At 41.5% G+C, this 24,032-nt stretch overlaps 1 protein-coding gene across 3 annotated transcripts; it reads left to right on the top strand.

The window, feature by feature from the left end:
* Positions 1 to 1,693: 1,693 nt before the first annotated feature.
* On the top strand, positions 1,694 to 24,032 carry SDHAF4 (succinate dehydrogenase complex assembly factor 4). Of its 3 annotated transcripts, none has more exons than XM_074581440.1 (3): positions 1,694 to 1,765; positions 4,371 to 4,523; positions 23,599 to 24,032. In XM_074581440.1, exons 1-3 carry the CDS (start codon positions 1,726 to 1,728, stop codon positions 23,661 to 23,663), a joined length of 258 nt encoding a protein of 85 aa, XP_074437541.1. In that variant the 5' UTR covers positions 1,694 to 1,725; the 3' UTR covers positions 23,664 to 24,032. The 3 variants fall into 3 exon arrangements, with proteins under 3 accessions (XP_074437541.1, XP_074437539.1, XP_074437540.1); XM_074581438.1 differs by lacking the exon at positions 23,599 to 24,032 and adding an exon at positions 10,468 to 11,757; XM_074581439.1 differs by lacking the exon at positions 23,599 to 24,032 and adding an exon at positions 7,215 to 7,485.

Here is a 24,032-nt window from a genome sequence, read left to right as displayed (position 1 = left end):
GGAAAATTCCTGTGGAATGTGCTACATTGGTATTTGCCAACGTTCAGATTTATTACCTCCGCAGCCATAAGGTCTAGACATACAGAATTCAGGAGTTAAAAGTGAATTTTGCTTTTTTACAGCAATACAATAAATGAAGACTAGGGAAAAAACTGTTTTGAAGACATCAGCTTATTTTTAGGTGGAAGAACAGTTCCTAATCAGTCGTACATTGCTATTTCATCCTTACTATTTGAGATTGCACATCAGCGTGACTTTTCATGGATTTGTGTTAAACTGACAAGGAACAGAGCTTGCTGTTACTTGGCAGCTGCAGACAGCTTGATATGAGTATTTTTAAGGTAAGGATTTCGTTATAGTTTTTACAGTATTGAGCACTTGCACGGTAAGTTCTTGAACTTCAAATAGATCTGGTGGGTTTTCCTGCTGCTTTTGGGCAGAATAGCATATTTTCTGCATGAGCCACCAATGTTCCTCTTTATTCTCTCTGATCTAGAAGCCCAGCATCTTGCTGTTAGAATAAAGAAAAGGATTTCCCATTATTTTTGGTCTCTAATGTCCAATTAACTGTGTTATAAAAAGCTGCTTGGGAAAATGTCACACATAAGGCAGTCAGTTAAATTTAATCACTTCCAGTGTCTAGGCCTTGCCAGATGTAGTGCAATAAACTCAATGGAGCGTTGCTGCTGTTAATTTACCAGGGAGATTTACTTTCTTAAACTCTTCAGATGTGAACACAAAATGCTATTTGAGAGATTCTAGTCTCCATGACCAGCTGAGTGAAAGTTATCTTCTGCAGTTTAGTATGTGCGGACAGTGTTTTGAATGCTGTTTTTATGGAAGAACAAGGTTAGCTGGAGGTGTTTGAAGAGTGACAAAAAGCAAACGTTCATAGAATGGTTTGCGTTGGAAGGGACCTTAAAGATCATACAGTTCCAACCCCCCTGCCATGGGCAGGGACACCTCCCACTAGACCAGGCTGCTCAAAGCCCCATCCAGCCTGGCCTTGAACACTTCCAGGGATGGGGCATCCACAGCCTCCCTGGGCAACCTGCTCCAGTGTCTCACCACCCTCACAGTAAAGAATCTCTACCTAATATGTAATCGACATCTCCCCTCTTTTAAGTTTAAAACCGTTACACCTTGTCCTATCACCACACTCCCTAATAAAGTGTCCCTCCCCATCTCTCTTGTAGGCCCCCTTTAGGTACTGAAAGGTCTGTAAGGTCTTCCCGGAGCCTTCTTTTCTCCAGGCTGAACAACCCCAGCTCTCTCAGCCTGTCTTCATAGGAGAGGTGCTCCAGCCCTCTGATCATCTTCGTGGATCACATCTGGACCAGGTCCAACAGGTCCCTTCCCTTCCTGTGCTGAGCCGTTCTTCTTGTCGTGTTCAAAACACTACCCGGCGCTAATTACCCGGAGCTCCGCGCCCGTGAGCCCAGATGTTACACTGAGAAGACAGCCGCGAGTGCCGCAAGCGCCTGACCCTTTATTTAAGTGATTTTTCTGACTACCTTGAAGCGACACAGCTTTCTATCTGTGTTTTAAAGCCGGTGGAAGCGCCGCTGCCTTGACGGGAACGGCGTTTCCCGCCGCGCCCCCTCAGGCGGGCGAGCGGGGGCGGGGCTCGCGCGGCGTCCAACTGACGCCGCGCGAGCCCCGCCCCCGCTCGCCCGCCCCCGTTTGCGCCTGCGCAGTGCGCTCGTGTCCCGGCTCGGCGCGGCCATGGCTCTGCGGCTGCTGCGCGGCGCGGCCGGGGCGGCGAGTAAGAGGGGCGGGCGGAGGGCGGGAGGGGCTTGGCTTGTGTCGCTGAGGGGCTTTCCTACCTTCCCCCCCGCAGCCCATCTTCCCCTTCCTCACGCAGGGGAGTTGGGAGCGAGGGGCGGCCGCCGGGCGGGAGTGTCGGCGCCGGTGTTGCTGAGGGGCGCCTAAGATGGCGGCGGGTGATGAGGGCCCTGCGACACCCGCGGTGTGGCCCCCCGCCTCTTCAGCCCTTGTTAGGGGCGGTGGGCTGCCCCTCGTATTTCTCTATGCATTTCCTGCTTTTTTTTTTCCCCTCTAGATAGTAATATTCTCCCCTATATTGCAAAGTTATTCCTGTCAGGCCTCACTGTCGGTTCCAGAGGTTTTTCTCTCCCTGTCGTTTCTGCGGACTTTTAAACGGTAGTAAAATATTAAGCCGTGGTTTAATATTTGTAGAATAGCTGGAGGGAGGCTATAACTGCGACTTTGTAAGTTACCGCTCTGTGTCCTTTATATGAGGAAATTAAGGTGGTTTGTTCATGGAAAAACCTAGGCCGCAGGACAAATAAAGTAGCCTGCATAACGGTGTCTGTCCCACATGAACACATGCAACTTAGGCTGTTCTGTAGGGCTGCAGGTCAGGCAGGCCTTCTCCATCAAAAGTTGAGATTTGCGTGATGCTATTGGTACAATATTCCTGAAACAGACTGGTACACTATATGTTAATAGAAGAGCTGGGGAAAAATGTGCTGTTTGATGTTTCTGGCCCCTCCTAGGCTCTATTTGGCTGTTAGGTTCATGTCAAGATTTGGCTGATGCTCCTATCTCCCTAGCGTCCCGGTTAGTGCCCAGCTCCCACTGCATGAATGTCTTTGCTATCATAAATCACAGTCCGCAGGCCACTTCAGAAGACTGGATATTGTGGATGTTGGCTGTGCAGCAACTTTAAAGACTTAGGACTTTCAGATTATTTTGAAATTCAGCTATGTAATTAACAAATTGGATGACTTTGTGACTGCCCATAAAGGACAAGGGAGTCAAAGATCAGTTTGTAGAAGGGGGTTTACTGATAAAGTTGATTGCTCACCTTATCTTTTTCAGAGGTACTTTATGTTGAACTTCTGTCACCTCTGAGTCAAGAAGAATGTATTTGTGTCAATATCAAGTATTGCAAATAGGAAAATGGATTTTGCCTCTTCTCTGCTGACTGAGATAATCAGTTTCATATCAGTACCTTAATCTGACTTTTATTTGAACTTGGACTAGATATATCAGCTTTAATTTAATTTTTCTAGCTAGGTTCTCTTTTAGCTTGCTGAAGAATGACAAGATGCTTGTCAGAAGTAGAAAGATCCAATATATGCAGAAGGAGTAGATTCTTCACTGTTGATAGTCCATTATGTCATGCTTAAAGCAAAAAAAAAAAGAAGATTCCTTTGGGGCATTGGCAGCAGTTGACAGGCATAATACAGTTTATGTGACTGTAGGGTTTGATGTTAAGGTTGTGGTATTTTAGGAGGTATGAATATGCTGATTCTGGGAATACAGGTGGACTGTTGGTTGGTGTGTATATATTTGAGTCAAATCCACACTGCTTGAGAAGATTTCCTGATGTGATCTCTTCAGCAAGGTAGAAAAATAGTTCTTTCAAGTACTTAGCACCCAGGCCGGTACAGGGAGGATTTCTGTTTGAATATTCCTTATTAACAAAAATCAGAGCTGCTTTAGGCACATGTCCATAGCTAAAAAATTTTTAGAGTGTAGTTCATGCTCACTGTGGACATTTGGCTTTTTAGCCAAATGCAGAAGTATCAGTCATTTTGAGAGATCTTCATAAGCAATTTTTAACTTGTTTATGACTCTTGAATTATTTATGACTTATGGTATCTGTGCACCTCCATTTTTATACTATTTGAAAGAACTTTAGGTATGGATATTAATAGGTTTTCTCCTACATTTAGGTTAAAAAAATGTTAGTAGGACTTTAAAGGAAAAAAGTTCATGCTTTGAATTAAAGCATTTGCACGCAGTTCTATAATTTAACTTAAATGTGCTCAAAGTTTGTCCTGCTTTTGACTACCAGCTGAATTATTTTACCATCATAAGGGAAGCCCAGCTATTCTCTACCAACATTCTGGAAAACCTGTTACTAAGGGAACAACGTGATTTTTTAAAAAAACTTTCCTTTGGGAAAGCAGAAGCTTTTTCTGACTCAAAAGCAGCTGGCAATGAGCCAAGACCTGGAAATCAGCAGGCTTCTTGGGGGAGGTTAGGAGTTCTCCAGGAAAACAGAGTGTACCGGTCTATGCTAGCATAATTACTGTTTAGAGTGTAAAACGCAAGAAGATAACAGTGAAGATAAGTTCAAGTAGTTTAAAATACACTGTTTATGTGAACTGAGTTATACAACTAACACAGTTCTGCCTGCATATGTTTCTAGGGCCAAAAATAATTATCTGTGCTGATTTCTTAGGTGTTTGTGAGTTGAATGTTAAAATAATATTTGGAATTTGTTTTCCTGTCCTCTGCTCCCTAGTTTCTGAAGTGAGGGTTTTTCAGAGGCGCTCTGAACAGTCACAGGTATTAAACTCTCACATTTATGCTGCGCGTGTCTGTTTGTTTGATAGAGTCATCGCTGCTTTGCAGCTCTCTGAGGAGTACCAGCTCTAAGACAAGAGGAAGATCGGAACCTGCTAAGCAGCCACTTAAGAAACCGAAGTTACCAGTAGGTCGATTTGATGAACCAGAGGAGTCCAGTATAGAGAGGGAACCCCTGGAAAGTAAGTCATGTTTTACAAAGTTGCAAGCCATGTTTTAAAGGCAAGAGCCTGAGCTGCAGTGCTGCTGAGTCAGTTTAAGAAGAGGGGTAGGCATTCAGCACCCATCAACATCACTTCCTAAGCTTAAGGGTTCTGAAAAAAACAGAGTAGCAGGGCAGTGGGCACAAGTTGGCAGCAAATGGCATATGAGGGAAAAAGTCTTCAGAACAAGGGTGGTCAAACATTGTAACAAGTCACCCAGAGAACCTGTGGTCCCTCTCCTTTTGGAGATACTCACATTTTCCCAGATGTCCTGACCTACTACCAGCCTTGCTTTGAGCAGAGCTGGGGCCAGGTGTCTGCTAAAGGTGCCTTCTGCCATAAACCGTTGCATGATTCTGAGAAGTGTAGGTGGTATTGGTCTATTATAGTCCAGCTATAAATGGTGGTAGTAAACTCATGAGGGCACCGTCTACTTTTTATTATCCAAAGAAGTCTGTTCTATTTCTTAGCCCACAAAAGATTTGTGGTTCATGCCGTATTTCGTGGTCAGTCTTTCTCTTAGTCTTGCAGGTAGCGTTTTGAAAAGCAACAAGAGATACTGAGTTTACTGAGCCACTCAGTGAGGTCAGAGGAGACCTGATGAACTGCTATTGTGTTCTGTTCCAGTGACCTTAGTGGGGCCACATTTAGAGAACCTGACAAGATTGAGTCGCAGATACATCACCGAAGTCAATAGAATCATACACTTTTTTATCAGACAGGAGAAAGAATCTTTCGTCTTTCTTTCTAATTAGCTATCTTCCCTTAGCTAACAGTGCTAGTCATGCTCTATCTTATTCACCATAGCGTGATGTTCTGCTACTGTTTAACAGTAGTGATAACCCATGTTTATCTATTTCGAGGTCTCTAGGACAAGCTTTTTCAATAGATCAATAGATCACTATGAATATCCAGATGACAGAATGACTGAAAAATTATAGTATCATCTCTGATGTGGCTGCAAGCAATTTCAGATTGTGACTCACTTGAGAACTGACTCAGAGTTGGAGTTAACTGTATAAGCAGCTATTTAATTCTTGTCCTTTTATTCACAAGAAAATAAATGCCAGCACTGCTTCATTTAAAACAAATGCATCGTTATCTTTTGCTTTTTGCTTAGGTGTTCTAGGTTTAGAGCAAGACTCAATATTTCTTTTGGCTTTAAATTTAGGTGTACCTGTATATTTTTTACACGTAACAACAGCAGTCGTTTGTTAAAATCCTATTTGTTAGAATCCGTTGTGTTATTAGGAAAAAACGTAAGATTTTAAGCTGGCTGTTTGAATTCCCGGTGCTGTGTAGCTATCATGGAGAAATCTTTTGAGCTTCTGCATCCACTGTCAGCACATCAGTGGGGCTTGGATATTGGGATGATGACACCTACAAAATAATATTAGATGCATTTGTGCTCCTTGTACTGCCAGAGGTGTTCAAATGCTGACATTTCCTATCCTGGTCTGCGTGAATTTTTAAACAGGCATCCCAATATGTTATTCTGTATAGCCTGTAGCTACACGAGTCTCCCTCCGTTACTGTCCTTTTTCTCTGCTCTCCAGGATTTCTGTTGTCCTTTCTCATTTTCAAACCTGCTCCTCATTATTTGTTTTGCGCACCAGGACTGAGGGATACGACTGAGGGAGCCCTGAGTTACACGTATATATGGGAGGCTCTGGACAATCAGCATGGCAAGGGGACGTGTAGGGTACAGTGAGCTTCAGGGAGACCTGCGGTCTAGTGCAGGATGAGAAAACACTCCGCCTGGGGTGGTGCTGTGCCAAAAAAGTACTTTGTGGCTTGGTGATACCTAGTGGGATGGCTGTTGTGCAGCATGGGTGGCCTGAGTTACTACTCTTAAGAGAGGGCCCTGAGTAAGAGAGTACTGAGTAGTGTAAGGATGTTGACAGTGAGGTCCAGAAAGCTCCATGTGTTCGAGTAGGTGGCAGCTGGTAAGGTGCTGGGAATAGAAGAAGCAGGGCTGATGTGTAAGTTTAGCATGTCTCTTAGCAGAGAGATCTGAAAGTCACATTCATATATCACTTACAAGGAGTCTTCCTCTCCTGAAAGGGCATAACAGTGATTTAGCGAGCTTAGGTTAAGTTTTAGAAGGTAAAAAGTCTAATTTTAGCTATTTAGGATTACTGTGACTGCAGTATCTAGTCTGGTGTTGATGAATATCAGCATGCTATTTCTTGAAAAACCTACCAGCTTCTGTGAAAACACGGTGTTTTAAGTACAAGAATAATAGAATCTTGACTAAAATTCAAGGTGAAATTAAAATCTGAGTGCTTAAAATTAGAGACCTAAAGAAAAACAGAAAGTGACCTGGTGTTTTAGACATGGTGAACGTATGTACAGCATATCTGAATGAGGCAAGTTTTCACTATGAATTCATGAGAAACTGTGGTGCTTTCTTGCCTTTGGACATCGAGTTGCGTTTTTGTTTGCATAACTGAATATGGTCTCATATATGTTGCTGACTACAGTCACAGAACGCTCTGAAATTACTGTTGTATGACTCTGGGAAGTGTTTAACTCAAGGTTGCCCTTAAAAACAAAAGAGAATTGATTTTGTATTTGAAAATGAAACTAAGAGGCAAACATCGTAGATAGTGACATCTTTATATTTGTTAACATTATAGGCCTTTTAATGAACTTTCCCTGTCATTTTAGAATTCCCTGACGGAATCAATCCTGTTACAAAAGAGAGGGGTGGACCTAAAGGCCCTGAACCTACGCGTTTCGGAGATTGGGAGAGAAAAGGACGTTGTATAGATTTTTAAAGTATAAATGTGTATCGCTAAAAAAATATTTCTAGTTGTTGAAAAATATAATGTACAGAAAAATCTCATCTGGATTTGTTGTGAAGCTTCTTGTTTCTGTCATGCTTGTGGTGAATGCTCTGAGAGATAGTATGTAAATAAAACGTGATGCTGCAACTCAAGTTTTGGAGCTGTTGTTTGCTCAATGTGCACATAATCTTTAATGTTCTTTACACTATGCAAGTATAGTGTTGTGAAATTGGTAGTGAGGATCTTACTGAGATGTATTAAGGGCTTGGATTTCTTTAGGTATTTAAACATTTATGTAGTGTCTTAAAAGTGCTGAAAGAGCTTTGCGGTTCATGACTGTTTATCAGAAGTACAGCCACCTCCAAGGAGATCAGTGTTTAGCTGATGTTCGCATTTAGCACAATGGTTGATTGGTAAAAGGCCCTTTAATCAAGAACCATCCCCTCTGTCTCCCTTAGAGTGGGTTGGGGTTTCTTTCCCGTTGGTGCAGAGGGGCCGGAAACTCCCGTTTTCTCTCATCTCGGATTGACGGCTGTAAATGGCATGATGGAAATGGAGGCTTAATTCTGAGAGGGCCAGCTCATGATTGCAAGTAGTGTGAGGCTGCCCTCTATGCAGCTTTAGAATACTCTCCTTTATAACCTAGCTTATTACATGCTATTTGCATTATCTTTGCCTTGATAAATGGAGATGCCTGTTTGAAGGCTGGCTAAATGATGCTTGCGGAAAAATAACATTACTTTCTGATACCTTATGGTCAGAGGGGACTAGTTACATTAGATGATCTAAATTTGCAGGTTTTAAAACTAAGTTACCTGGCATTGAACTAAATATCTTTCAGTCAGACTGAGCTCAGTTCTTCATTCAAGAATTTGCCTCGTTGTACATGCTGTAGTAGAGTGCAAATCCACCACTTGAGTGGGTACTTGTTAATAAGAACAAGTTGTCATTATTAAAATGTGTGAACATATGCTCTATTTATTTCTGTGCAAGTTCTTTTTGATAGCCTAAACAAATGGATCTTCTCTAGTCTTCAACTGTAAATGTTTTCTTCATCCCTTTGTGTTTCCTTCCTGGTGTTTTGCTGATTTTTCAACCTCTCTTTTACTCTACACGCTACAGCTTATATATTTACTGTATTAATTTATTAATAAAAATTAATAATGTTTTTAATTATTTTTAAATAATTTAAATAATTTTAAATAATTTAAAATTAAAAAATTAATTTAAAAAATTAATAATAAAAATAATAATAAAAAAATAATACTGTAATAAATTTTATATATTATCCGCTTTTGCCACAGTACCACAGTGGGGTTTAGAACGGAATAAACGTTTCCTGGAGAGCCCAGGACAGTCTTCTGGTTTATGGCCTACACTTCTTTTCTGTATGGATATTTTTGGCTTTTGCTATGCCAAAAGCAAGTTGTACTCGAACGAAATTCAGTGTTAATTCATGATTTCTATTGTTTTGCGTTACACTGGCTCTGTGTAAGAACACATGGCTTTGCTCGGCTTTGCCTGGCTTTGCCTTTTGCCTGATTTTATTAGAGCATTAAAATGTGTTAGTCCTATCACAAATCTGTACAACCTCCCTAAAAACTCATCTGACTTGTAGCCACTGGGAAGCTCCTCTTTGGAACCTGTCAGTTTGTATACCCACCGTGTATTTTCACAGATTTTGTTTATCACAAACATCTTGTGAGTTAACGTGTTTGACTTGCTGCGGCAATGCCGCAACCAAATACCTCGCTGAAGAGCAAAATGAGGTTTACTCAAGCCCATTTTTCATAAAGGATGTTAACTAGTGGTAATTACATTTTGAACCTTTAATCTTCTGTAAATTTAAATTCTGCAGCATGGTTTGGATATTCGAAAATGGGTTGATTCATTCTAGTTGCCCTTCTGTAGTGCAAAAGTTCCGTTTTCCCCAAATCTATTGAAATTTTCAGTTACCTAAAGGTATGCTGGGTCAGCTATCTTTAATGTATGCTGGTTATTAAAATACTTATTTCTAGCAATGCTTTGGCTCTTCAGTTGCTAGTGGGTTGGAAAATACTTCATCACACAATACACCACCTTTGCAAATAGGAAGCAGAAATTTTAATTGGAAACTTCTGCCTTTTCTGCATCGTTATTAATAGGCTTAGCATCATAATTAGCAAAGAGGCAGTAATGCTACCACAGTTACTTTATTTTTGAATTCTAAATCTTACTCTCCTTATCCATGGATTGTTGCATGAGTTCATTATCTTTTCTTGCCAGGTTTTACTCTTCCCAGCACACAGTCCATGAAAGTTTACCTAGTTCCGCTTGTTTACATTCCTGATTTTCAATTCTAATTGCTGCCTTCAGCACAGACTGCAGCTGCAGTCTTTCCTGCCTGCAGAATTGCGCCTTTTTGATTTGGCATAGATAGAACTGGTTTCATTTTTCCACGGCTTTCTTTATGTTTCAGTAGTTATCTTCAGTCTTGCCCTGTTTTGTGGTGACGGGCTGACCCGAGTGCTGTTGAGGTCCCTGCGTGTCTGCTCTCATGCAGGTGACAAGTGCTGCTGTGGGAGCCACAGGCAGTGGGTCGTTCCTGCTGGAGGTCAGGCAGGTCCTAGGCTCTCCCTGCCCACATCCGTGGAGCACCTGGGTTTGGAAGCTGCCTCTGAGAGCACTCTCTGTACCAACAAGACAGAGTGCCTCACAAAGGCAGGGATTTTGCTTTCTTTCAAAAAATCAAAAGGCTCTTGCTAACCAGCGTTGTAAATAGCTGTCAAGGAGCTGGCACTCAGGAAATAGATGTTACCACTTCAATCTGGAGGAGCTGCAGGCCTTTTTTATCATCTCCCAGGCCAGTGCCAGTAACCACCAAGTATTTGCATCATTTGGTTAGGGAATGTATCAATGAAAGATAAGAAACTGAACGTTTCGGCAAAATAACACGTAACAGTGTGGTCTGGCAGTGTGGCATGTACCAAAAAGAGGAGCCCTAGGGTCCGGTAATAATTAAGTCCAAAATAGCATTCTGTGATGCTGCAAAATCGCTTGTGGTATCTGTCAAAACCAATAATGGTTTGAATGCAACAACCGATACAATAATATGGTAGGGCATAAACGATCATTTCTGTTATGTTTTCTTGCAGTGTCTGCAGTTAGCAGAGAAGCACTTCAGCACTTTTTCAGCTCTGAAAGACTTTCAGTGCCGTCTTCCTGCTCTTCCCAGATGATTAATATTAGCAATCCACTGGGATATAGCATTAGGGTAAAGTGATGGCTTGTGGCATTAGCCATTAGATTGGCCACAGGTATGTTTTTATCATAAATATGGATTGGATCTATTTTTGTAGCTCTTTTTGTTAGTATAACTGTGTAAACCAGCAGGGGTTGTATCCATTTTCTGTTAAATTTCTGGAAGACAAAGGAAAACTGTTCTGCCTGTGTAAGCAAATTCTTGTAGTACTGGAGGATGTATGCTGCTCCGTTTTGTTTTCTTTGCTAAAAAGCTCTATGTTGCGTTTCTGCAGTAGGTTTTCTCTTTTAAACTTGTTTCTGCTAGTTAGCATAGATACATATGGTACATTATTAAAATTATGAAGCCTTTATTGTTTGAAGGAATCGCTCTGTAATTACTTTATTACAAAATATATAAAGTTGCACTCTACAGTTAAAGAAAATGATTGCTATATATTGCCTTGTTTGGAAAGCATATATTTCAGTGCTGATTTTAATAAGGTAAAATGCAAGGTTTATTATATAGTTGAATCAGAGTAAAATTACCCTTTATGTAGCAGATGTTTGTAAAGGACCATAGAATGTTGATATAAAACTTTACTCCTTCGGTTGACTGCAGTAAATGATCACAATCTTTAGTGACAGTCATGTTACATGTCTTTTTATGACACTTATTTTGGTATTGTTATTTAAAAAGAACCACACCTTGTTTTGAAGTGTCAGGAAAATAGTAAAACTGTGTAATTCTATATAAGAGAAGAGGATTTGGAAGTTCTGTGGTTTTTGTAATTGTTCATCAGTCACTAGAGTGGAATCAAGCATATCAAAGCACAAGGAAATGATTTGAGATGTGTTTCTGTGTGCTGATGGTGATCGAAACCATAAAAATTTGTGGATACTTTCATGCTTTTATAACATGCAATATCAAAACAGCTTTGCTTGGCTGGTGTTTGGTGTTTCATGTCGGACAAGCAGAGATGTGCAGTCCCGTGCACATAGACATTGCTGTGCCCGTGTTCCTTCTTACATCTTGGTCACTGGTGGCCGTGGGTAGTCGTGTGTAATTTTCCCAAGAACTTTTGTTGCAGAAAGGGTGGGACAGTAGAAATTGAATCATAATTATAAAATTCGGTTTGGGCAAATCCTGAGAATAAAACAAGTGCTGCGAAGCGCGTAACTAATAAAGTCCTGTTTCCTGTGAATGTCTTACATCTCCTGTAGATCCTGTGTCTATCTCCATGTTCCCTTGTTGATTGTCATTATCTCCACCAGGCAAGAGACAGGGCATCTTTCTGCCCATCTTTTCCACCTGGGGGCATTATTTGGACCCCTTTCCCAGACACTGATTTTCACAGAGCTTGCAAGAACTTAATTACCATGGAAACTCTTCTTTCTTTACACCTTTTCAGAAAGGTTGAAGTTACTCACTGGCTCTGGCAGGGGGGTTGGACTAGATGATCTTCAGAGGTCTCTTCCAACCCTTATCATTCTGTGATTCTGTGTGTGATTCAGAAGTCATGGGGCAGTGCAGATACTGCCTTCCCATCCTTTGGAAACCAAACTGATGAATAACTTTGACCACGTGTATTTTCTTCAAAAGCATTCAGCATCTCTCTGCGTTTTCTACTGTGGGAACGGATTTATATTTTTTCCCCTCAAAGAACATCAAAAGTGCTAATTAAAGCTTACAGCATTAAGACTGTGACATGCATTTTCCAGGCATTAAGGCTCCCAGTCAGCTACAGTCTTGGGCCTGTAAAAAATCACGTATTTTAATGTTGCCATTTTTAGGATGAGAGTGCTCAAAGAAACTCTTTAAGGTCCTTACTTAACAAATTAATTTATAATAAAAGCTGACATACCAGGCCATCAAAACACAGTTGTAATTTTCAAATGTTAGTCTCTGACAAAAATTAGGTGAGCTATGAAATGAACTGGTGGTCAGGTTATTTCTGGAAGCCAGACACTGAACTGTTATTTACACTGGGACTCTCTCCCAGTCAGCTGCTTTAAAATTACGTGACTTATCTAGCCATCTGTGCTTGCTTTGTAATTAGTTGCAGTGGAGGGAGATACCTCTAAAAAGTAGTCCGTCTTAGTACGAGAAGATGAATTCTTCCTTACAAATGGTGAATGGGAGGAAGTTTTAAGTGTGTCCTCTCCACTAACAGCTGCCCCAATAGCTGTCCTAAGCCAGATACCATTAGACAGGTGAAGTCGAATGCATCAGCGTTGTGGTGGCGACAGCAGAGAAGCCAGGGAGGGTCCCAGTGAACATGAGGTGTGAACCACTCACTTCTCTCTCAGAGGGAGGGTTGTATGGAGGCAACAGGACCTGCAGTGCTTTTGCTGCCGGTGCCCTTCCCAGAGGCTGCTGGCAGGGAAGGGGACATTCGGGGCCAGCTCTTAGGCACCTCGTAAAAGAGAGTTTTCTTCCCTTAAAAAGAGAGGGAGAAGGCTGAAGCTAAGACTTTAAATTCCTTCTGTCTATCCACCTCCCAAACAAATGCCTAAAGCATCATATAACCAAGAGGGTAACACTTGATATATTTATACCTGGGTGACAGCAAGTATCTCAAATCTAGGAATTTGTGGGGTTTTTTTCCCTAGTAAGGAAAGGGTGAAGTGCGTCAAACTAACAACTAAGCTGTCTTCATCCAATATGCTGCTGAAAGAGAGGGAGCCAATATCAAGATAAAACTGTCAGACTAGAAAAAAATGAATGTATTTTCTTAACAAACCCTTAGTCTGTGTGACTTCCTTGTGAAAGGTTAAGGAACAAAGGATGGTATGTTTCCAGTTGCCATTTGAAAGATGGGGAAAATTTCACCGTCTCCTAGAAGATACACGAGGAAATGTTGCTGAGCTCAGGCAACATCCTGCTTTTAGGCTATTTTTTTATCCCAGGGCTTTCACTTGCAAGTTCTACAGTATGTATGTGTGATCTTTAGACAGATTTTTTCCCAGATGTTTTTCTTGAGATAGGACTGCAGGATAATGATAGGTAGCTGTTTGGTCTGGCAGGCATATTGCTTCGTCCTTGGTGATGTCATTTTTTCTGCCTGGTAATGACAGCTACAACTCTTTTATTATTAAATTGCATGTTATTTAATCCTGCTTTTAATTTGTGCCATCCTTGAAGCCATTTTTTGATAGGTGCCCTTAGTTCCTCTGAAGTAATAACAAGATACTTCACAAAATTAATCACGAATTGCAAATATTTCTCCCTCTCCCTCCTTTCTCTGAAGGAAATCTTTTGATAATTTGTATTTTGTATGTGAAGATCTTGTTGGTAGCCAAATAAAAAAGGTAAGTCCCATGGACTGGAACAGTTGCATCTGACTCTCAAATTCAAGTTCATTATTCTATTAAAATGGAGCCCTCGTGGGAAGTTAAGGATGCAAAGAGGGAGAAAGAGATGCCTCTAACAAGTAGCACCAGTATCCCTGAAAGTTTTGCACATAAACCCAAACTCATTTTAAGGCCATCTTTGATTGGGCACTGGTGAAGGTGGCTTAGCTGTTAGGTTATGTTACTGAATATTATTAAATACATTATATATATTTTTCAGAGCAGGTGGCTGTGGTCCAGTCTGTCCAATATGGACATTCAGGTACGTCGGGGCAGTCCCAAAACAAGTCACTGAGGCGATTTGTAGAGGTCAATGGCTTGGTTTGCACAGAGAAATCCTGAGCTAAGGCAGCACAGATCTGCCTAGCAGGTACATTCGTGGCTCACCTGTGAATGGCTGCAGGTGGAACCATCTCTCAGTTGGCACAGAGCTTTGGGTAAATGGGCTTCCCATAACATAGTGACATCATCAGTGACGCACATGCCTGCTACACATGATGTCAGCTCAGATGCTGGACCTGACCTTTCCATTTGAGCACCAACACAGTTGCTTGGAATAGGGCGAGGTTGATCCCTGAGCCAGGCAGTTACCTTCTGGTCCTACACATCACCTCCAATTTGAAGATAAGCTGGGATTTATTCCTCCTTAAGCACAGAGATCTCAAAGAAGCCGTTGTTTCCAGAGATGTGCTGCATCCTCTTCGTCCCTTGGCTCAGGAAGACCTCTGATGGGAGAGCACCTGGCAGGGAGAGGCTGAATCACACACTAAGCAGGTGCAGGAGAGCAGGCAAATGCGCGTTTGGGCAGCTGACGACCAGATGGTCCTTTTTGCAAAACCTTTTTTGTAGTGAAGTGTGGATAATACTGGCCATATCACAGAGGCTTGCGGTGCTCCGCAAACCCTGTGCAAGGAGAAAAAATGGAATACTCTAAGCAGGATTTGCACAGCGATTGTGGGGCTTTGCAGGAAGCCAGAAAGTGCAACGGTACGGGGATGCAAGGGAAGAAAAAGTATTTCATCTCCCCATATTATTGAAAATAAGGGGGGAGAATGAGATGTCCGGAGCATTACGCTAATGTTCTGTGTCACTATACATTATACCTGTGTGTGTGTATCACTAACTAGCAGTTATATATTGTATATATTGCAGTACTTAACGCCTTAAAATGCCTCATTTTGTCTGTTCTCTGGCCCACTGCCTCATATACTTTGGGGCTGAAAAGAATTTTTTGGTTGTTGCCACCAGTGGCAGTTAATTGTGCCAGGGCAGACAGGCACCTGAGCAGGGGAAGGCAGTTGCCCAGGAAGGGGTGACAACCATTGCCTGAAAGGAGCATTGTGGGAGCACCTCGGCAGCCTGGCCTGTGCGGGCAGTGCAGAAGTCCGCGTGCGCTTGCAGCAGCGAATGGTCTGACCTTTGCCCGCAGACACTGGCTGCAGGCACGGAGGGAGGGGAGGCAGGAGTAGTGTCCCCATCCAAACTGGCACCAGGCCTGGGCTAAACTGCTGCTGGGGCTGGACCCTGAATCCCAGCACACACATCTGTGTTTATGGAGTCCTTCTTTCCATTCCTGAATGGCAAAGCCACTGAAACATCTAACTGACCTTTTCTCCTAGTCTTTTCCTTGTTGCAGCAGGTGCTGCAGTCCTGGTCTGGCAGGGACTCCTGCAGTTCAGAAAAACCCCAGCTGACCAAGGAAGTCCCTCAGCAGGTCCCTCCATGTGCACCTTCTTTAGCCTGAAATGCTCTGAGCTTGACCTGACAGCATGTGGAGCTGAGCGGTTGCTCCTCACTAAGAAGAATGGTCCTGACCTACAGTGCTGCATACCTTTGCAAGTCCGGTCGTCAGAAGAAAATGGAAAACTGACTCATTTATTTTATACCATAACAAAACTTTCAATTCTTATCTCTTTTTTGTGCTCTTCCATCTCTGCTTTTACATGTATCTGAAAGATGCCTATAAGAAAACTGGAGAGGGACTTTTTACAAGGGCATGTAGTGATAGGATGAGGGGTAATGGCTTCAAACTGAGAGGGTAGATTTAGATTAGAAATCAGGAAGAAATTTTTCACTATGAGGGTGGTGAGGCACTGGAACAGGTTGCCCAGAGAAGTTGTGGATGCCCCATCCCTGGAAGTGTTCAAGGCCATGTTGGACGGGGCTTTGAGCAGCCTGGTCTAGTGGGAGGTGTCCCTGCCCAGGGCAGGGGGGTGGGAACTAGATGATCTTTAAGGTCTAGATGATCTTGGAAACAACCTAAACCATTCTATGATTCTATGATCCCAGGATTTTTCCTGTCATAGCAGTGCATGAGTTTTTTCTTTCAGTTTATGGAAACAAAAAAGGGTTATGTCCTTTCAGATTTTGTTGAAAGAGGGGCTGATGGCAGAGCAGCATTAATGATGGTGCTGACATCATTTTAGACCACACTGGCACTGGAAAACATGACATTGGTTTGTTATCCCTGAGCAGAGGAAAGAACAATTCCTCCTGGTCTTTGGGAGAAAATTAATGCATGGAGTTTACTTCATCATCTGCTGATTGCTGGCAGAGAAATGGTAAGGTATGGAATGATGAGTGGGGGTGGGGAAATTTGGCAAGACACCCCTTTGACATTTTGGGCTGCCTGGTCTATAGGAAATTGTCATACAAACTAATTTGGGAATAGCAGCCCAAATGTCACTTTGTAATCCACAGAACCCTTTCCATCTGCTGTACTTCAACAGCCAGACACATATGCATAAAACTTCAGAAGTGGTCTGGATGTCGTAGAGTTCCTGGACACACAACAAACTTTTCCTAAGCCTGTGTTGTTGGCCTTATTTTTATTTTTATGTTTTGAAGTTAGGCTATCTCCAAGGAATTTGCCCTATCAGATACAGTTTTAGCATAATATGCTGCTTTGCAAGACTCAGGGACAAGAGGCCTGGATTTTCCGTAGATTCTGGGAAGGGCTCAGTGTACTGGGGACTGGCCACTGATGCCTTGGTAATTTCTTGATGCTGATTGGCACGTGGGGGTTATTTTTACTTAGTACCTGAGGAGCGGAACACACTACAGTGCATCACCGGTGGGACTTCTATGGGAAGCCAGTCAGCTTAGTTTCCTGTGAACGGTAAGAGATGTAGAGTACGACTGAGCGTATCAGTAAATGTCACAGCCCCATCTCATGCATCCTCTATGCCGCATCCAATCCCAAATTCATCTTTTTCTATCACCTCTCTCCCAGTACTTTCAGCTGTCTTCCCCCATTCCTTGGCTATGGGCTGGGCAAACCAAAGCAGCTGCAGAATGTATGAGTCACTCTGCTTTCCTGCTATCCCATGGAGATGCAGGATGAATCCCAACATTGTCCTCTCTGGGGGCAGATAGGCTCCGTAGGCTGCTGAGCCCAAATTGTCCTCTGAGCTACCTGAGTGCTCTCAGCCACCACACAGGTGGCCATTGGGACTCCCAGCATTTCCTGCCAAGTACTAGACACGTGGTTCTCCTCGCTGGTCTTCTTGGGCAAGACAAAATGTGTATGTTGTTCCTTTCCATGGAAGGAAATTATTTCAATAACAGCCTCCCACGCAGAGCTGAAAATAAAAATTGTAACCGTTTCTAGAACATGAATATCTACATACATTTGCATACCCCTAGTCACCCACATATAAATACCTAATACAGAAATATTTGCAGATTTCATCCCTCTGTGGGAGGTTGGCACTTCATGAAACCATTGCATCAAAACCTGATAGGTAACAGTTATAATAAAATATTTTATGTAGTAAAACTACAGCTAATAGTGTTTCTTCTGGAGTTCGGTTAGTTTATAAATATATTGTATCATTTTGAAAACTGAAAAAGTTACAGGCAGATCAAGACTGGCATAAAAAGCAAATACTGAAGTCTCATCTCCACTACTGAGAAGTTGTTTAACAAATGCACATTTTTTGTGGTCATGAAAGAGGAATCCTGATGGGACACGCCAAACTGTAAAAGAACTGATAGTATCTGCTGGAACTATACCCAAAATCCAGCTAGGCCAGTATCCGTCATCTGCCAGAGGTATCACCCAGTGCTTTGGCTGAAGTCCCCTGGTGGCAGGCATTGTCGAACAACGCTGGGACAGTTTTCTGTTTCAGTCTTCCATTATCTCTTACCATGGTCTCACAGTTTAGCTTTTAAGCATATGGAGTTTTTGGGTACAGTTCTCTTTCAGGCCCCGGGTTTCTCAAGCAGTCCTGTGTCTTTTACACAAAATAAATTGGCGAGAGACAGAACTAAATTCGCTTTGGAAACAATTTAGGGAGCATTGGATCAGCTTCTCCTTTGAGATTGTTTCTACAGTTGATTTTTTAATGCTCTGATTAGTCAAGAGGACTTGTAGTGTTTCCTAAGTGAAAAAAGATAGTCAATAAAAAGATAAACATCATTAAAGAAAGTAATATAGCAAATAAATTTAAGATCAACTGTAATGTTTCTACTGACTTTAATGTATGTGAGACTGAATCCAATGTGAATAAAGATTTTTTTTTTCCTCATTGCAAATACTCAGCTGAAGCCACAAGAAGGCATGTTGGGCATTTCTTATTTGTAATAACAATGTCATTATGTTTTTAGAGTAATGGGAGAAGAAAATTTGAAATGCTGTCAGTGGAGAAAGCTCTCTGAGTATATCAGTCTTTTGCTTAGTTCTGTTTTCAAAATTTACACTCATAGGCGAATCTGCTTTTGCCTATTTATATGGCATTTAATCCTATTCCTGTAAGTTATTTTTATAACTTTTATTTCCACCTGAAATTCTAATATGAACAGCATCAAATTTCCATGATCTGTATCTCACCCTCTAATTGCACGTGCCAAAACATGAGGTTGGAGGACTACGTCTCTTTTGGTTGCTCCCCTGGTATGCACAGGTTGATGTATCCCTGACATTAAAAAACATTTTCTGGCCAAATGTAGTCCATAGTTCTTACCCTTCGTATCCAGCTGAGGCTTGTGCAGCTTCTGTACCTCGTGGTGTTTGCTCTTCTCCTTGTAGGCTGTATTGCTGTTCTGCAACGGTCACAGAACTGGCCACAAAAGGCTTCCTTTGAATCATCAGTAAACAATGGGAAGAATCTGGAAAATCTGTAGAGCCTAATACTTGATAATCAATGTTCTCTCAGTGTGTGGTCAACAGTGTTCAGAGGGCTGCGTCATATGAACTAAACCACATCAGTCATGGCTGAAGTGTGTTTAAGAACAAGAAAAACAAGGCAGAGTGCAAGAACAATGAAGATTGTGTGTGTGAATGAATTTATTATAGTTGGCTGATGCTGGGGAATGCCAGTTACTGCATGGGGTAAGGAATTAGGGTCTGCAGAGGACAACAGTAATTAAAAATTTCTTTGGAAATATACTTGTATGCATACCCCTTACTTCTTGAGTAAGAATTAACTCAAATGCAATATATTCACGTAGTTTACCTTCCTAAAGAAGTGTACAGGTATTAATACTCTTGGACGCCACTCAGATATTTTTCAAGGCAAAGAAACGTGGATACTGTGTGCAGCCTGAGAAAGCATCACAGCGAAGACTAAGCGCTGAGGTCCCAGGCTGCTCTCCAGGCTGCTGACACTGTTGGTGTGGGTTCCTTGTTACATTAACATGTGCCTCTCTTCTCCCTCAAAGAAGAAACAGCTATTGGAAGAATTTTGGAGAAATTATTGATGTAAAAACCCTTACAGTAAGAAGAATGGGTTATTTTCATTGCAGATACAAGACAATGCAAGCTGAAATACATTAAGAGAATCAATGATGAACACAAGCATCCTGGCCGGGACGACACATAACATCAACAACAGTTTGCACAACTGGAGACATCTGAGCAAAATCTGAGATAACGCTGTTCAGCCAGGTGAAGGTCAACCTGTTTGTGATGGAAACAGTCTGTTTCTCAGACGCCCTATCAGTCAACATCTGCAGGCTCTTCCATACAGCACAGGGGCACGCGTCAGAGAAAGCTTCTTAACTGGGCTCCACTACAGGCCACGCAGGAGGAGAGAGAAGCGGGAGAAGACTGATAAGCTGCATCTCTCAGTTAGACTGAGGTGAAAGCAAACACATGCTGTCCTCAGGCAAGTGACATCTTGGAAACATCAGCTAAACCCCTGATTTTAACACATTAAACCACGTGTGTCACATCCAGACCGTCTACAGTGTGTGGATACTTTGTCAGTTCTTAGGCATCTTCCTCAGAACAAGTTATCTCTGCGTGTGACCAAAATAAATCTTCTTGGAAGGAACAACCTCATGAGTGCTTGTGCAACACCTTAGGCTCTTTTATCCACTTTAAAGCAGTTCTTTTCTGTAACACTTAATATTTTTTCTCAGTTTTTACCCTTCCTGGAATTTTCTTTTTTTGTTAGGGTTTCATTAACATTAACATCAGCTTAGTTGAGGAAGGAGAAATCCCATTTCTTCTTAATTTCAATTTACTATCAAGTTCTTCACTTTTCTAATAAAAGCCAATATTTTTTCATAGTGTTTATGCTAAAAGTACAGTTTAAACAAATTGCATCTATGGAAGTTGTTTTATCTGAAGATGTAAAGGAAAAGAATAGGATTCCTCACAGCAATCATTCACTAGTAACAAAGGTTCAAATTCTACCAACCATGTAGATTTCATCTGATACATTTTTAAATGTTTTCCTTCATCCACATTGGTATTTAAAAAAGTAAAAATACTTAAAAAAAATTGTTCTCTATTTTTAGTTTACTAAAAAGGGGCTTTTCCATAGCAGAAAATATGACCTTTTGGTTCTGACCACAGATGAAAGATGGTAGCCTTAGGACCAAAACAGAAGGCTGCACCTCTGCATATTGACGCCCCACAGCTGAAGCAAAGCGTGTAGAGCACCCAGTGCATGCATTTTCAAGCCCAGCTTGTACCCACCAACTGGGCACCTCTCGGCTGGAGACCAGCTCTGCAGGCTCTGCGGTCTTCACCCTAGTTTTCTGAGGGGCAAGAACTTCTCAAACTTCATGAAATCCTGATGGCTGCAAACTGGCTTTAGCTGCAGCTCAGGCTCCTGCAGCCTCAGGGCGTTGGGGACTCACGAAGCCTTTTGCTGTAGATCCCCTGCCTGAGCTGGCAGAGCTGCCCACACATCATCAGGCAGTAGTAGCATTTTTCTGTCATCTGCTTTTTCTCATACTGATGGCTCTTGTAGTATTCCTCACAGACAAAGTAATCTGGAAATATGCATCAGGCTGTTTCCTAATGCCCCCAAACTGGTTTGTGAATTAGGTACATGTAGAGTACTGGTCTTCAACTTAAGAGGTTCGGAATCTAAGACACATGGGGTATTTTAGTCTCAGCCAGAAATGGGACCAGAAGTGGGAAAACCTGCTTACCTTCCAATTCCGCTCCCCCCGATGCATATTCTTAGGAGCTGCGATTCCAGGATAAGTCATGCCAGAAACCCTCCTGTATCTAGAAACAGCTTGATGCTGTAAAGGGTCAACAAAGTGAGACAGCTGCTCTCAAGTGCAGGAAGCAAGTGTTTCCTTGAACCACAAAATCCATGCCATCTTCTAAAAGTAACTACAAAGCAGGTATTTCAGAACAAACAAGTGAGCACAAGGCAAACGCTTTCACCTTAATCCAAGCTCAGGGATGCAGGACTTGATAATAAAATGTTCTTTAGCAGCATTTCACCTCTATAAATCTGATTATCACTTTAAAAGGAGGCCAGTACATTATCTTCATCTTATAGATGGGGAAGCTAAGCCCTTGGAGGTGGAATGACTTGGCCAAAACCAGACCTGGGTCTGCCTGTATTGGGTTAGACCCATTTCATCCAGACAAAAATGCTTTCTCTGACTACAACCACCAGACACATCGCAGGAAAGTACAAGAAAACCCACATTACATGTGTTCACAAATCTGCCTGTTTACAATATTGTATGGTGCAGAAGTGATGTTGATGCAATGAGTAAATTAAATCTTCAATCAAAAAAAAACCCATAGGAAATTATTTTTTCTTTACTTTTATATGATACAAGTAAGTTATGGAAATGTATGCTACAAAAAAGATTAAAAAAGCTCAGGATTGTAGTTTTAAATTACACCATCAATGTCATGCAAACCACCCTGAAATTAGAGAGTCACTTAAAGAGCTTAGTTAATCCGTCATGTCTCCGAATGCTACAACTTGAAGGACATGAAATCTTGTCTTTAACTACTGAAATGCAAAAAAAGAAAGTCACGGAGAATATAAGGAACTTGTATGACACTGATAGGGATAAATTTCAATGCTGGTGTGACACCCGGGGAAATTTGCTCCTTGATTATCTGAGGCGCAGGCAGCGAGGTTGAGCTGAAACCAGAGGAAGCTGTGAATGGCTTGTGGTGTTTTGATTTACAGGGGATTTCAGCATCATCAGGGAGACAGAAAAACCCACTGCTGATCTTGAGAGAAAATAGCCCCAAACTAGAAACGAAACTAAATATTTATTAACATCCAAATCTAATCAAACTAAAAAACACCCTCTCCCATGGAAATAGCAGAGGAAGACACCTGTTCAACAACCCCTTTCCACCAGATGCAATTTTAATCCACTTTTATTTTGCATTTTTCCATTGGTTAAACATCGTACTATCATTGTAAGTCTCCGCTGAGTGAAGGGGTTCATCTCCTCACTCCGATTAGGATTTCTACTGAATAGTGGGTCAAAAGGATGACATTTTACATAGCTGCATGATTATCAGAATTTAATAACTATTGTAGTTAGGTAAGATCTAAGATTTATTAGAACTATAAATCTAAATTAATTGACATCACTAAAACATACATGACCATTTTTATTTTAATCTTAACTATTGGTAATTCACTTATTAAAAGAATTTTGCTAAGACTGACCACTTGTACTTCATAATAAAGATTACACCAAAAGTCTTACCTGGCATTAAAGAGCTGTCATGGACACGAATGCTCTACACGTGGATATTAAAGACAATTCCTATCCGACTATATGTAGTAAGATACATGGAGATAATGGCTGACCTTGAGTGTGTCATTTAAACTGAAGATTCAGAGATGATCTCACGTCATCGGAGTTGTAAGGACAACACTGCTCATTACAAATTATCCTTTAGAGAGCACTAGACTACTATTAAATGTGCTGTATTAGCACAACAACATTTAAATAGAGCTCCGAGTTGAAATTATCCTGACACACAAAGTATTTCAGTGTTACACTGGACACCTTATTTCAATAATCTCCATGTTCCAGGTCATTCCTGCAACTGGTGCAATTAAGAAAGGCCCCTCCTGCACAGCATCCAAGCACGTGAGCAGGGTCTAGCAACGTATTAAAGCTATTAGCATGAAGCAGCAGTTGTTACAGCATCACCTAAAAGTTTTTCTTGCCTTTCCTGCAATAGGAGAGGTAGATACCACTCCATACCACAGGCTCTGACCTGCGCTTTCTGAGCAAGAGAGACTGTCAGTTCTACTGCTCCATGCACTTACTCCTGTCTTCACAGAATCGGGTACTGAAATTTTAAAAAAAGCAGTGCTTGTTAAATGATGATCCTCTTTAGTAGACTCAACATCACATACACACTTAGATCTACTTTTTTTTTAGCCTAGAATCTCTCTGCTATTTTTTTTATTCATTATTTTATAGTACTCAGTAACATGCTTCATATTTTCCAGGAGACAAATCCCTCTCCCAAAGACTTGCAGTGCACGCTGGAACTCTGCATGGGAGTAAAGCCTGAAAATAGACCATCTTTCTGCACTTCGAAGGCACTAGAATAATCTGGCAGACAAGTGACATTAAAGAACACAAAATGAAGATTCAGAAGCAAGAAATGGATTATGAAAAGTAGATCTTGATCTTGCAGTCAAACAAATGGATATTGTGTTGATCATTTTTAGAAATGAGGCATAGGACTTGTCTTGGAGTCTCTTGCAGTCTTTTTTTATTACTACAAACTGTTTTTAAATCTGCCCTGTGATTTTTATATGATGAATGTTTTCCTTTCTCTCCCTGTAAATTCTGCACCCGTTACCTAGCTGGACTTTTTGTTCTATAACCTTCTCCTTTCACTTCCTAAATAAAAAGATCGTTTCATATTCAGTAAATT

Source organism: Larus michahellis, chromosome 3, assembly GCF_964199755.1.
Source record: "Larus michahellis chromosome 3, bLarMic1.1, whole genome shotgun sequence".
Taxonomy (NCBI): domain Eukaryota; kingdom Metazoa; phylum Chordata; class Aves; order Charadriiformes; family Laridae; genus Larus; species Larus michahellis.
This window is presented reverse-complemented; position numbering and strand designations above follow the sequence as displayed.